General features: G+C 44.1%; 1 protein-coding gene across 1 annotated transcript in view; it reads left to right on the top strand.

Moving 5' to 3' along the window:
- Positions 1-14396, top strand: part of ATP8A2 (ATPase phospholipid transporting 8A2) — a 604495-nt gene that overhangs the window by 442323 nt on the left and 147776 nt on the right. Inside the window, exon 33 of the mRNA XM_035003669.1 lies at positions 552-659. Within this exon, the coding sequence (XP_034859560.1) occupies positions 552-659 (108 nt within the window). The remainder of the gene's footprint in view (positions 1-551; positions 660-14396) is intronic.

Here is a 14396-nt window from a genome sequence, read left to right as displayed (position 1 = left end):
GAAGTAAGGAAGAAGTCAGGGGTCATCATATTAAGAAGACAAAGGAGAAAAGGCTAACAACTCAGCAGATGCTTAAAGGATTGTTAAGATGTAATATCCAGCCCAGATTTGTAAAGAATTCTTTGCAAAATGTAAAGAATAATCAAAGTCTCAAAACAATAAGTAAGAACATCTTGTTCTTTTTGTCCATCTGGTGCTTTCTTACTGGATTAAGATGAACTGGCCTATGTAGCTCCAAGTTGGAGCAAACACTGGTGAGGACCAGCCAGGAGCCAGCTAAAACTGTGCAATGGGTCTAGGAGAAAATCCACTGAAGCAGGGAAAGCACCTTGATCTTCAGGGTAGTTTGGGGCCACCAGTTCCTTGAATTCACTGTGTAACATTCTGAGACAAGATAATTACAAGATGGCACTTTCCAATGATGGATGACTAGTCGAAACGTTTCCATGAAGAAAGCTGGCCTGGACACAGGGGTTCTGCTGCAGGTGGGGTTCAGGTGGCTCTCCTCTGCCAGCAGAGAAGCCCCACCTGAGTCTGTGTTTCCTTTGCAGTTCAGTCATCTGGCTGTCTGGGGAAGCATGCTGATCTGGCTGGTGTTTTTTGGCATCTACTCAACCATCTGGCCCACCATTCCCATTGCTCCAGATATGAAAGGACAGGTCAGTGCTCCTAACTGTGAGTGGGCTTTCCCTTTCTCATGACAATGATGCTTTCCATGTGTGGGCTCTCTCTGTCTCATGACACTGATGAACTTCAGGAGAGGTTGGTGCGGCCTGCTTCCATCAGCATTCATCAGGAGGGAAACAGACCAAATCAGAGAACCTGGAAGAGGTTGCCTTGTCCACAGAAATGGCATTTGAAATTTTTTTTTTAATTTTATTTTATTACGTATTGGAGATTGTCAACTTAAATCTGCTGGCCTACCCAGCATGTCCACGTTTCCATAATGAATTGTGTGTTAATTACACACAGTCCTGATGTGTCCAGGTAGTTCATGGCCCTTGGAAAACTGGAGATGTTCTGAGTCGTTCACCATCCAGTGATGATGTGGATGGTCATCGTGAGGTTAAGTGTACTACTATGCTCTGATTATTAGTTACCTGTGAAAGATAAATCTAACAACTCCATTAGCCAGATCATTGATTAACCAGAATATCTCATTGTTCATCTCTTGAACTAGAGAGGCTGAGATTGAAGACCTATATATTCATTTAAATTTGTTTAGTATTTTCTTTTCTTTTGTATTATCTTTATCCAGTGTTTGAGACTGAGCCATCAACAGTGACAAGCTGGATCTTGAACCCTATAATATTGGGTCTGGAGAGGAGTTTGACAATTCCAGGTTCTGAACCACCTCAGTTTACAGATGAAGCTGCACAGGCCCAGACACTCCAGGCTCACCCCATAGACCCCCATTTTGGGGTCTGCCCATATCCAGCACTGCCCTAAGATCCCGGCAAGTGGCTGCCCCAGGCTCTGTGCTTTGGAAGCCTCTGAGCTGGCTGGCCTTGTCTGGATCTGTTCCTCTTCATAGGGTGAGAAGCCCATGGTACACAGAGCCAGAATCCTACTTCTAGTCCATTCCCTAGGTTCCTAGGATCTTTAGTTTCCTTCCCCAATAGCCACAAAAGCCCATTTCCCAGGCCTGCCTGGTCCTCTCCCCAGATCCAAGCTTTTGTGAATACCCTTGGCCCAAGAGGCAGCTAGTGCAAGACACATGCTTTGGGCCAATTGAATGTTAGCATTCAATGTTAGCCACCCCGATTTGCATGAGGACGCTCATGTTATGGAATAGAACCAAGGATGAGAAGAGAAGGCCTATGGGTCAGGGGCTTCCACTGGTGTTCCTGCCCAGGAATGCATATTTTAGGGCCAGGCCTGTGCATGCCACATCTGGCTACTATCTTAGCCTCACTTCCTCTGCAGAAATAAGCCCAAACTCCTGGGTCTACCCAACTCTAAATACACGGGCAGCAGTTGTGTCATGGGAGATAACCCAGGGGTGGCACTGCGTGCCTTGTTCCCTTGGCGAATCAGTAGCCGACATAAACCCCAGGGTGTCCCAGACCTTCTTGAGTGTGGGTGCTAAGCAGGACAGACATGTGCTACAGAAGTAGGCGTGTATGTCCCCTAATGCATCTACACTGTCCGTAAGGATTGAGGACAAACCCATAACACACTTAGCAGTTCTTTTCAAAACACAAGTGATGGCAGAAATCACAGCGCATTGAATGAATCAAGAAGATTGTGGAGTATTTAAAGAAATCAGTTATATTTTAAAGCAATGTGAATCATCCCCCCAAAACAAACCAAGACATCACAACAACGATGATGAGTTGGTAAGGTGGTGGTGCCTAGAATATCTGCTTCGTGTTCTCTTCCTTCTGGGCAAGAGCAGGTGTGGCCTCATGACTGTTTCTTTCAGGGGATTTTACAGTGCAGGACAGTAGCCGATCAATGCAGAGAGTTTCTTAGGTGAGAGGAGAGAAAGCTGGCAGAATGGAATCAGTCCATGTGTGACCAGCCAACAAAACCTATTCTTTTGGAAGCCCCCCACCAGATGCTCTGGTGCGCCCCCTCTGTGTGCATTTGCAGCAGCAACTCCAGGTCAGAGATGCACGAGCGGGGCTGGTTTCTGACTCACTCCAAGCAGCAAGTTACTTTCCAAGGGCAGAGAGACCACATCTGCCAGGCAGACACTACTAACATGCCACATAGTCACTATCCAAGCTGCATGCTGGTCTGTGTGGTGTGAGGGCTCGGCCTAATGGTGAAACTTCTGTCGTTGGGGACCTTTCGAACACATTTAACGAGGTAGTCCTACCATCCCAAAGCAAAGAAATTGTAATATCAAATCACAAATCACTGGTATAAATTTTTTTTTTAAATTTTTATGTATTCCCTGTTGTTCTCGCTTTTTTGTTGGTTGGTTGGTTTGCATGAGGCAAATGATGTTGTTTTGAAATCGAACATAGCTGGCTGAGGCTGAGGTTCTCATTAGACATTGAATGAGATGGTTAATATGTAGTTTTCATGCACAGGACTTCCGAGTGGGTATTCTGCTGTCTGTGTGTGAAGAGCTGTTTGTGATCACTAGTCTTCCTCCAGGGGAGACCTCTTAGTGGGGACAGAGTGTCAGAAAACAATGTCAGAGCCAACCTAACACTCTTTCACCTGGTGTCTGCTGCCCAGCGGTTTGTTCATTCTTTGAACACTTTTGAAGAAGCCCTTACGTGGAGAGTGGCCAAAACTAGCCGGAGGTCTCCCAAAGACTTCTTGCTGCCTCAGAAGGAATTACAGGCTATCGTGAAGAAAGGCGGGAGCTGGGCTCAGGTACAGGCAGGAACAGGTCTCCTCGGGGCTACTACTGAGAATATGCCCAAGCCATGGTCATCCCTTTGGTTCTAGGTTGGTCTTACGGACTCAGGGTTTGTATCCCTACCTCAGATTCTCGTTTTGAGGCCCTAGCCCCCAGTGTGATGGTATTTGGAAGTAGGGCATTTGGGAAGTAATTAGGTCATCAAGAGGATTGGTGCCCTTATAAGAAGGGGCCGGAGAGCTAGCTCACTCGTTTTCTGCCTTGTTGACGATACAATGAAAAGTTAGATGTCTGCACCCGAAAGAGGGTCCTCACCACCATGTCGGCACCCTGATCTCAGACGTCCAGCCTCCAGCACCGTGAGAAATAAATGTCTCTGGCTGATAAGCCACTCAGTCTATGGTATTTTGTTATAGCACCCTGAGCTAAGACAGTTGGTGAATGCTTAGGAGTGAGGGGTACTCTGGGGAAAGACTCTTATTATTATTATTATTAGATGTTTCTAGTGATTTGTATAAACCATTTTTTGTAGTTCACAGAGCAGTAGGATTTTGGCAAATGAACACGGTTCTTTTGAGCTTTGGAATTAAACTAGTGTCTAATGGCAAACGGCATTTCTTACTCGGGAGCCCGAGACAGATGCCCCACACAAAACATTCTGTCTATGCATAACATCTTAAACTGTTGAAAAGATGCAGTTGTTTCTGCTGGGGTTTCCTAATGGATTTGGTTAAATATTTCTTTCTTTGTCTCGTCCTTTATATCTGGAGTTTTTCTCATGAGGGAGAAGGCAGGTTTATCCTCGAGGGCAAAGGAGGAGAAGGCTCTAGATGAGAGTGATTTTCCACTGTCAAAGGGTCTTTAGCTTCCCTCCAGCACTTCATGATATGATACACAAAACCCAACCAGACAGTGAGCCAGGAAGTCCCAGTGGAAGTTTCTGAAATCAAAGAAGTCATCTGTGGACTCCCTCCTGAAAATACTCAACATTTGTGGGATTTTAAGGGACACCTTGTTTTTCCATTTTTCTAGGACCAAGCTAGATCTAAAGCGAATTAAAAACTCAAGTTGTGTCTAGCCTGGTTAAAGCCGAAGTCCCCTACCAGGGAAAATATGTGCTGATGTTTTTCCATAGGGGACCATCTGTTTTTCTTTCTCCCAGTAGCATAACCATGGGTTACAAGAGTCTCCATAATGGGTCCCCAAAGCCAGTGCTTGAAGGTGGAAAACTACAAACTTCATTAGCTCAGAGTTGCCTGCTGAAGGAGAGCTTTCGATTAGAGAGATGAGGAAAACTTTATCTAAAACCGGATCAGGAAATGTACTTTCATTTTCTTCACGTGTTTCTCAAGGCTTCTTGATTTGGGGAGTATCTGAGGGGATGCCATATCATTTGATGTCTGTGTAAAAGGCCAAAGAGACCTGCCCCAACTAGCTCTGTCACCTTTGGTGAATCACTTAGCCTGTGTTAATTTCCTTATCAGCAAAGTCAGAATAATATTACCCACCCTCATTATCTCAGAGGAATGCGGTACAGATATAATAAGAAAACCCGAGGGTTGGGGCGCCTGGGTGGCTCAGTTGGTTAAGCGACTGCCTTCGGCTCAGGTCATGGTCCTGGAGTCCCTGGATCGAGTCCCACATTGGGCTCCCTGCTCGGCAGGGAGTCTGCTTCTCCCTCTGACCCTCCTCCCTCTCATGTGCTCTCTCTCTCTCATTCTCTCTCTCTCAAATAAATAAATAAATAAATAATAAAAATAATTTAAAAAATTAAAAAAAAAAAAAACCCGAGGGAAATGGAAAACACGCCTGCTCTTTTTTCCTGGAGTAACCAATTATTTTTGAACTTTTACAAATAGAAATAGTGTGGCTTCAACTCCTAATTCTTTTAGGCCAAAGAATTTTAACATTTTATAGGTTCTAGATGTGATATTTCTCAGTAAGGCCCAGGGACCACCTGCATCTGAATCATCTGGGTTACTTGTTAAAAAACAACCTCCTCCCCGCCCAGAAAATATATTCTTGCAACACATACACACATACACACACACACAGAACCACAGTCCCTGGGTGCATAATCCCAGCCTCTGAATTTTAATAAACCTCCAAGCTATTCCTCCCTAAACGTTTGAGAACCACTGCTCCAAAACCCCTAAAACTGTGAGGGAGACCTCACAGTGTTTGAGTCCCGCCGGGTGTTCCAGGAGAAGATGGTGTATTTAAAATATCCACAGATGCTGTATGTCTCCCGGGCAGCGGTTACGTAAGACACAGCAGGTACTGCAAGTATAGCTGCTTTAAGGTAACTCGCTTTCTATGTAGACAACTCTACCGAAAGACATTCCATCGTTCGCCGTGGAAAAATAGTCCTCGTCAACTCTGGTGCTTTTCTTTTAACGTTCTTTTCATTGCTAGTAAAAGAGGGGGAAAAAACTTTCACTTCAAAGCCTACAAACTGTTAACTCTGTCTGCAGCGCCAAGCTCCAGGCTCCAGCCAGTTTCTGGCATATGACAGGCTTTTTTTTTTTAATCCTAAAGACAGGAATGGGTTTACATTAGAGTTTTATACCCACACTTGTGTATACACAGTGCAGATCCCAATGGACGAAAAGTACACAGAAGGAGTGGTTGCCGCTTGGTCAAAGCGATCCACTACTCCTCTTCCCTAAGTGACTGCTTTCTCCTGGACTTCACAGCCCGGTAAGATCTCAGGCCCAGGTATTTTCCACACTAAATGTGAAAAGAGGGGGTTTTGTTTCCAAGTGTCATGTGCTCTGGGAGATAAGCGAGGCAGGAGGGTCACGGCCCCATCGGCCGCCGTCTTTACTCAGCTGGGGTTCCAGAACATCGCTGTAGGATAGAGACTGGCCCAAGGGCCAGGAGCGGACGTGTGCCCGGGTTAACTTTCCCGGTGTAGGACATGGTTGTTTGACCCCCAGCATCCATCCTCCACCACCCCTTCCGAAGGGGCCCAGTTTCGTAGGCAAATACCAGACCTCATGTAAGATGCCCAGCACCTTCGGAGAGCCACTTCCACCCCGGACTCCAGGGGAGCGCTTGATCCCAGCCCCTGCTGTAGTAAGTGATTCAGAAACCCTGCAGGAGACACAGGAGACGTTTGCTGGGGGCTTCTGAGATGGACGCATGTTTGCTCCGGAAAGAAATCCATCGAAGAGATGGCCTTCTCTTGTGTGTGAGGTAACTGCTACTGAGCTACAGAGCTGTCCAACCAGCGGGAGGGGGGCCGCCAGAGAACCCTGCTGCTGCCACGAACGGTGTGATCTAAAGACAAAAACAACCAGAGTCTCTTGTGTGATTGTTGAGCCACCAAATGAAGCCAGCCTCAAAGTCCCCTCCACCCCGCACCCATGCTAGCTTTCCAAGGAGCACCCCATGCGTGTGCTGCCTGTCCTCTAAAGGCACCCACCCACGTGTAGATGTTAGGATGTTTCTTTTACAGTCATCAGCATATAGTCAATCAAGGAAATAGGTGCTTTTAAAAAACAGGCTTAAGGCTTAACATTGCATATTATACTATATTCGAAGTTGGGTGCTTATGGATTTATTTAAAGATTTGGTAAAAAAAAAAAAAATATCTAGCAATAAACCTAATTAAAGAGGTAAAAGATCTGTACTCCAAAAACTTTAGAACACTTATGAAAGAAATTAAAGAAGACACAAAGAAGTGGAAAACGTTCCATGCTCATGGATTGAAAGAACAAACATCGTTAAAATGTCTATACTACCCAAAGCAATCTACACATTTAATGCAAACCCTATCAAAATACCACCAGCATTCTTCACAAAACTAGAACAAACAATCCTAAAGTGTGTATGGAACCACAAAAGACCCTGAGTAGCCAAAGCAATCCTGAAAAAGAGAAACAGAACTGGAGGCATCGCAATTCCAGACCTCAAGCTCTATTACAAAGCTGTAATCATCAAGACAGAATGGTACTGGCACAAAAACAGACACATAGATGAGTGGAACAGAATAGAGAACCCAGAAATGGACCCACAACTCTGTGGTCAACTAATCTTCGACAAGGCAGGAAAGAATGTCTAATGGAAAAAAGACAGTCTCTTCAACAAATGGTGTTGGGAAAATTGGACAGACACATGCAGAAGAATGAAACTGGACCACTTTCTTCCACTATACACAAAAATAAATTCAAAATGGATGAAAGACCTAAATGTGAGACAGGAAACCATCAAAATCCTAGAGGAGAACACAGGCAGCAACCTCTTCGGCCTTGGCTGTAGCAATTTCTTACCGGACACATTGCTGGAGGCAAGGGAATCAAAAGCAAAAATGAACTATTGGGACTTCCTCAACATAAAAAGCTTCAGTGAAAGAAACAATCAACAAAACTAAAAGGCAGCCTGTGGAATGGGAGATTTTTGCAAACAACCTATTGAGAATTATTATCCAAAATCTATAAAGAACTTATCAAACTCAACACCCAAAAAACAAATAATCCAGTTAAAAAATGGGCAGAAGACATGAATAGAGACTTTTCAAAAGAAGACATCCAGATGGCTAACAGACACATGAGAAGATGCTTAGCATCAGTCAGCATTAGGGAAATACAAATCAAAACCACAATGAGATACTACCTCAAACCTGTCAGAATGGCTAAAATTAAGAACACAGGAAACAACAGGTGTTGGCGAGGATGCAGAGAAAGGGAAACCCTCTTGCACTATTGGTGGGAATGCAAACTGGTGCAGCCACTCTGGAGAACAGTATGGAGGTTCCCCCAAAAGTTAAAAATAGTACTACCCTATGACCCAGCAATTGCACTACTAGATATTTACCCAAAGGATACAGAAATAGAGATTCAAAGGGGTACATGCACCCCGATGTTTATAGCAGCAGTGTCCACAATAACCAAACTATGGAGAGAGCCCAAATGTCCATCGACTGATGGATAAAGAAGAGGTGGTATATCTACACACACACACACACACACACACACACAGACGCATGCACGCATGTGCACAATGAACTATTACTCAGCCATCAAAAAGAATGAAATCTTGCCATTTGCGGGGACATGGATGGAGCTAGAGTGTATTATATTAAGTGAAATAAGTCAGTCATAGGAAGACAAATACCCTATGTTCTTACTCATATGCAGAATTTAAGAAAGAAAACAGATGAACAAATGGGAAGGGGGGAAGGGAGAGAGGAAATAAACCATAAGAGACTCTTAATAATATAAACTGAGGGTTGATGGAGGGAGGTGGGTGGAGGATGAGCTAGATGGGCAATGGGTATTAAGGAGGGCACTTGTTGTGATGGGCACTGGGTGTTGTATGTAAGTGATGAATCACTGAATTCTCCAGAAACCAATATTGCACTGAATGTCAACTAAGTAAAATTTAAATAATAAATAAATAAATAAATAAATAAATAAATAAATAAATAAATAAATAAATAAATAAATAATTTGGTAAAGAATTACTTTAATGTCACAATTATTAGTGTTTTAGGTAATAACATCCCAGAAACACCTAACATGAATACTGTAAGCTTATTGGAGTTATCTTTAATACAGCAATATTGAGTGGAGTAGGTACTATTTTCCTCAAATGTACTTCACAAGGCTGTGGCCTAGCTTATGGTAGAAGTGGTCAGCCTGATAAGGTAGAAAGCCCCGTCAATAGAGACTTGCTTCTTGGCTTGAAATAACTTTCTGGCATCTTCTTTGTATAATTTTCTTGTCTATTGAATTTGGCCAAATTATTTGCTGAAGTCCGATTTTCATTTTGGCCTTTAAACTTGTACGTTTTGTGTAATAGTAAGATTGACTTGCTGTGTTTCTGGATGACATTATTATCTGAATAAGTAACAGTATGAGCAACATTAAGAAGGACTCCCTGGTTTCTCCTGTATCTCTAAGTCTTGTCACCCACATCCAGGGTTTCCCCCCTTCGTGTGTATTTGCCATCCTTAAAGGCACCCCACACTAATCCTTGTCAGAGTTAATCACTAGAACTGAAAAGCTTTAAAATTACAACCAAAAATTCTTTATTGATAATGAAAAGAAAAAACAAACCTTTGCTTGATTAGGGATATCAAGGTGAGTTCTCCCAGGCCTATAAATATCTGGGCTCTAAAATCATAAAATTCAGGCATCAGATAACAGCTCCCTCAGAATATGGCCTTCATAGTTGTTACATGTCATGCCAAGTTGTTTTTGTTTGCCTTTCCCTGATTTCCAAACAAGGGGGAAAGTATATTTTTAAAAATGTGTGAGTTCCTTAAAGCAATTTCAGATTCTTTCGACAGGCAGGAATGGGGCCAGCACCCCTTCCTCCTGCTTGCTTCTGTGCCAGGCCTGGTGGGATCCACAGAAGCGGTCTGGGTTCAAGTGACCGGAATCAAACCTCTCTCCTCTTCAGTGCAAATCCTGACGCTGAAAGTGGGATTTGAACTCAGTTAACCTAACACCTAAGAAATACATAAAGTTGAGGGGCGCCTGCGTGGCTCAGTCATTAAGCAACTGCCTTCGGCTCAGGTCATGATCCCGGGGTCCTGGGATCGAGCCCCACATTGGTCTCCCTGCTCGGCGGGAAGCCTGCTTCTCCCTCTCCCTGCTGCTCCCCTGCTTGTGCTCTCTCTCTCTGTCAAGTAAATAAATAAAATCTTAAAAAAAAAAAAAGAAAAGAAATACATAAAGTTGAGTCCATCGTATGTCATATCTGTGACTGTTATTCTGAGCGACAGTTTCGTCAGGTATATGGGGAAGATAGTATCTATCTTTGGAGTTAATAGGGAGATTGAAGAAAAGAAGGCATGTAAATAATAGTAAGTACTGTTTATTGAGCACTTATACTGTGTCTCAGACAAATGTACCTTCATATAAATATGCTGCACATTTGCAGTTACACAGTGGATCAAGCATTAGCTCACCCGATAATCTGCCAGCCGTAGGAGGGTACAGAGGCTTGGGAAGAAAGAAGCAACACATTCGTCAGGCTCCGGAGTGGAGTAGCTGGGACTTTCCAAGTTGGCCAGACTCCAGGGTATGGATGCCCACACTTGGTCACCATGAAAAGCCCCCAAGGTGATGATTGGTACAAGCCAGCTGTCGAGTCAGTGTCAGTCGAATCTCCTTCTTAAAATTTTGCTTTTATTAAATTTCATCTGAAGACACCTACCCTGAAGTGTAGTAGAATTTTTAAAACAGGGCACCTGGGTGGCTCAGTTGGTTAAGCTTCCGCCTTTGGCTCAAGTCATGATCTCAAGGTCCTGGGATCCTGTCCTGCATCGGGCTCCTTGCTCAGCTGGGAGTCTCCCTCTCCCTTTGCCTCTCCCCCCTGCTGTGCTCGCTCTGTCAAATAAATAAATAAAATCTTAAAAAAAAGAATTTTTAAAACATAACTATAGAGTCAGAAGCATACACGTACTTCGTGTTTGAGCTGCAATCTTCTGGCCTTGAACCCCAGGAAAGTAGGTTTCAGACAATGTCTTTTTTTTTTTTTAAGTACATCGTGGAAAGCCCTAATTTTTTAGTTCCTGTGCCCCACCACCAAACACCCACCCACCCACCCACCACCGTTCTCTTTCTTTTGGCAGTTTAGTTTATTTTGGCCTCTCATTTCAAGGATGCTGTGTGCTAATTAGAGGCCAGGCAGCTTTGATTGTGAGTTATTTTTCTCTTCAGTGAAAGGTTTTGTTGTGGTGTTGGCATTTGCCATTCATTCAGATGTTAATTTTTTAAAATATCTGTCAGCAAATTAAAGTACACATTACATGCTGATTTTGTTTGTTTGTAATATTTATACTCCGTGGTCACAGAGTATGTTTGATGTGGTTTTGAACTTTTCCTTTCTCCAAACATGTGGAAATGTGTATGTGTGGCCCTGGGGTTGAGAGATTCTATGCAGGGGTTTACTTTCCCCGACATCTGCAGAGGAAAATGGCTTTGTCTGGTGACCTCAGTGGGAGACCATTGTTCTCCTGCCCAGAGACATCTTTCTTTAGGTATGTTCGATTTAGGAGGTGGAGAGCTGCCCGAGAAAGGCCAACAGATAAGGATTTGTGCAAGGAAAGATAAGCTGGCAAGAAAAGGTAGGTTAGACTAAACAGAATCACAGCATGCTATTAAGCCCATGCCAGGCCTTTCCTATTTTGTATAAACAGTGATGCAAACCTGCTGTTGCCAGAATCCAAGAAGAGCAAAATAGTGAAAGGATTTAAAGTAGGTTAGCTCTTTCTTCAGTGACTCTTGTGGCCATTGGCATCATAAAATATCAGAATCCATCCAGGAGATCGTATGCTTTTTGAACCACGATTAACCAGCTGTTGTAAGCGTTTGGCATTCCTTCAGCTAAAGACAGGAAAAGAGAAATGTAGGTTACCTGCATCGGTTCCTGTAGTGCACATTGATTCATGAGTTTTATTTTAGTCTTTTAATTACTGCAACCTGATTGTAACAAGGGATAGAAACTGAAAGACGGACAGGTTTAGATGTGTAGACTTCTGGGCGTGCCGTGAAGTACTTGGCTCAGCAGCAGTGAACACCCCTTTTGCATCCTGGGTGCAAGAGCATCTTGTCACCAACCACCTGCCCTACATCCATTTCCCATTTTTCTGGTCGCAGCCCCTAAATCCCTTCCCCTCTTCCAGAACACATAATTAGATGGTGCTGGTTCTGCCTCAGCTCCACCTCTGGGTCTGGACCTGCCTCCCAGGACTAGTCAACCAGGATGCTCATATTGTGGTCCATGGTGACTGATTCAGAAACAGGCATGGTGACCAACGTCAGGCCACTTAGGGACAGTTCAAGGATTTTTTTAAAGATTTTATTTATTTGTCAGAGAGCACAAGCAGGGGAACGGCAGTCAGAGGGAGAAGCAGACTCCCCACTGAGCAGGGAGCCCGATGTGAGGCTCCATCCCAGGACCCCAGGGTCATGACCTGCGCCGAAGGCAGACGCTTAACCGACTGAGCCACCCAGGCGCCCCTCAGGGATTTTTTTTTTTTTTTTAGTAGAAACTAATAGGGGAAGGGGGAAGCACTCTTGCTGTTATATAGGGATGGTGTCAGCCTGGAGCTGCCAGTGTCCACCACAGAGAGAGAGAGCCCGGCTGAGGATGAACAGAGCCAGGGCGGGGCGGGGGGGGTGGTTGGCGGGAAGCATTGAGTGCACTGCTAGATCCATCTCTGCCTGAAGCTAGGGCTCTCTCAACGTTTAGATGCACATAAATCGATATATTCCCATTTTTGCTTAAGACCGTTCAAGTTGGATTTCTGTTACTTCTAAAAATGAAGAAATTGCTAAGTCACAGACACAAGAGGTAAAACTGACTGGGTCAAGTGAAGATAGAACTCTCCTATCCTTCTAGAAAATCAGCAGTCATTGTTATGTTGTAGAAAAGCAGCTGGTGAACTTTTCCTACTGTGTCTCCAAGTTGAGTGCCAAGGGACTTTGCCTACTTTTCGTAGCCTTCCTCCCCTCCTTCTCCCCCCTGCCCCCTGCCCAAGAACAAGAAGATAGGCTTGGGTAGAACTAATTGTTTGAAACAAGGATGTTAAGAAATGGAAGCTTTTCTGAGAGAGGCCTCTTTCCCTTGGCAGCCAACAATTCAAAATGTCAGCGTCGAATGGTCCTGAGCAGTGCCGTCTAATAGAAATATAATGGGAGACACATGGATAACGTTCAATTTTCTAGTGGCTCCATTAAAGAAAGTTTAAAAAATTAGTTTTATTAATCTATTTAGCCCAACTTGTGATCAACATTAAAAGAAATTATTAGTGAGGGGCGCCTGGGTGGCTCAGATGGTTAAGCGTCTGCCTTCGGCTCAGGTCATGATCCCGCGGTCCTGGGATCGAGCCCCACATCGGGCTCCTGGCTCAGCAGGGAGCCTGCTTCTCCCTCTCCCTCTGCCTCTCTCCCTGCTCATGCTCTCTCTCTCTCTCTCTCTCTCTCTGTATCTCTGTGTCTCAAATGAATAAATAAAATCTTAAAAAAAAAAAGAAATTATTAGTGAGATAATTTATGGTGTTTTTGTACTAAATCTTTGAAATCCAGTGTGTGTGTTAGATTTATGGTACATCTCAAGTCAGACCAGACCTGCTGCAAGAGCTCAGTAGCCATCTCTGGGCAGCAGCCCCTTTACTGGACGGCACAGCTCCTGACCAACAGAGATTTGGAAACCCGGACTCATTCTCCAAAGCTAAATTTAGTGCAAGCAAGATTAAGAGGTAAGGAAGCCCAGCCTCAGATCGGATTGGGACCTGGGAGAAGCTTGGTCCTCCAGGTCCCTTCCCTGCATCCAGGGTGGGGCCTCCCTGACTTTCATTTCAGTCGCCCGTACTTCAAAGGGTCTTGGCTCTTACACAAGGCTTTCCCTAAAAAATAAAATCGCGGACAACTGAGCTGTTAATCTATGCTTATTAATTGCTTTAAGCAGAGTTTATAAACCATGATTTATAAAGTGTGGGTCTGATTTTAAGTAGTTTTTCCAAAGTGTTGGCTAATACCCCAGACATTTCCTCCTGAATGTGGGAGGGAAGAGGTCAGGATCCAGGACTTTGGTCACATTTATGTCATGCTGCAACCAGCTGAGCAATAATAACCTGTGGCACCAAAAATAAATTAGATCTGTTCCTAACAAATGGTTAATGTGTTCAATAAGTGGCAATTTCTAAGTAGGATTATTATGTCATTTCTAAGATCATGTGAACCCTTTGTCCTTTTTTCCTTCTAGAGTTCCAGGCCCCTTCTCTCCATCATGATGCTTAATATAAGCCCTTTGTCATTTTTACCTCCTATGTATATCTTCCTTTCTCCAGTTCTGATCCTGTCTGGTTAGTTGGTGCTATAGCATTTTTTTTTTTGCCTGGACTGTTGCAATAGCCTCTTGACTAGCTACTCAGCATCCAGTCTGTCTGGATCCACTGCTGTACTGTAGTCAAAGCAGTCTTTCAGAACACAAATCTGATGTAGTTGTCCCCCTGGCTTCCTGTTGCCCTCAGGAGAAAGTTCCAGGTTACTTTCCTGGTCCCTGAGGCCCTGCCAAGCCCTGACCTCTTCTCCTGTAGTACTCTTCCTCACTCCTCACT

The sequence above is a fragment of the Mirounga leonina genome, unplaced genomic scaffold (genome assembly GCF_011800145.1).
Source record: "Mirounga leonina isolate KUSES-001 unplaced genomic scaffold, KU_Mleo_1.0 Mir_127, whole genome shotgun sequence".
Classification (NCBI taxonomy): domain Eukaryota; kingdom Metazoa; phylum Chordata; class Mammalia; order Carnivora; family Phocidae; genus Mirounga; species Mirounga leonina.
This window is presented reverse-complemented; position numbering and strand designations above follow the sequence as displayed.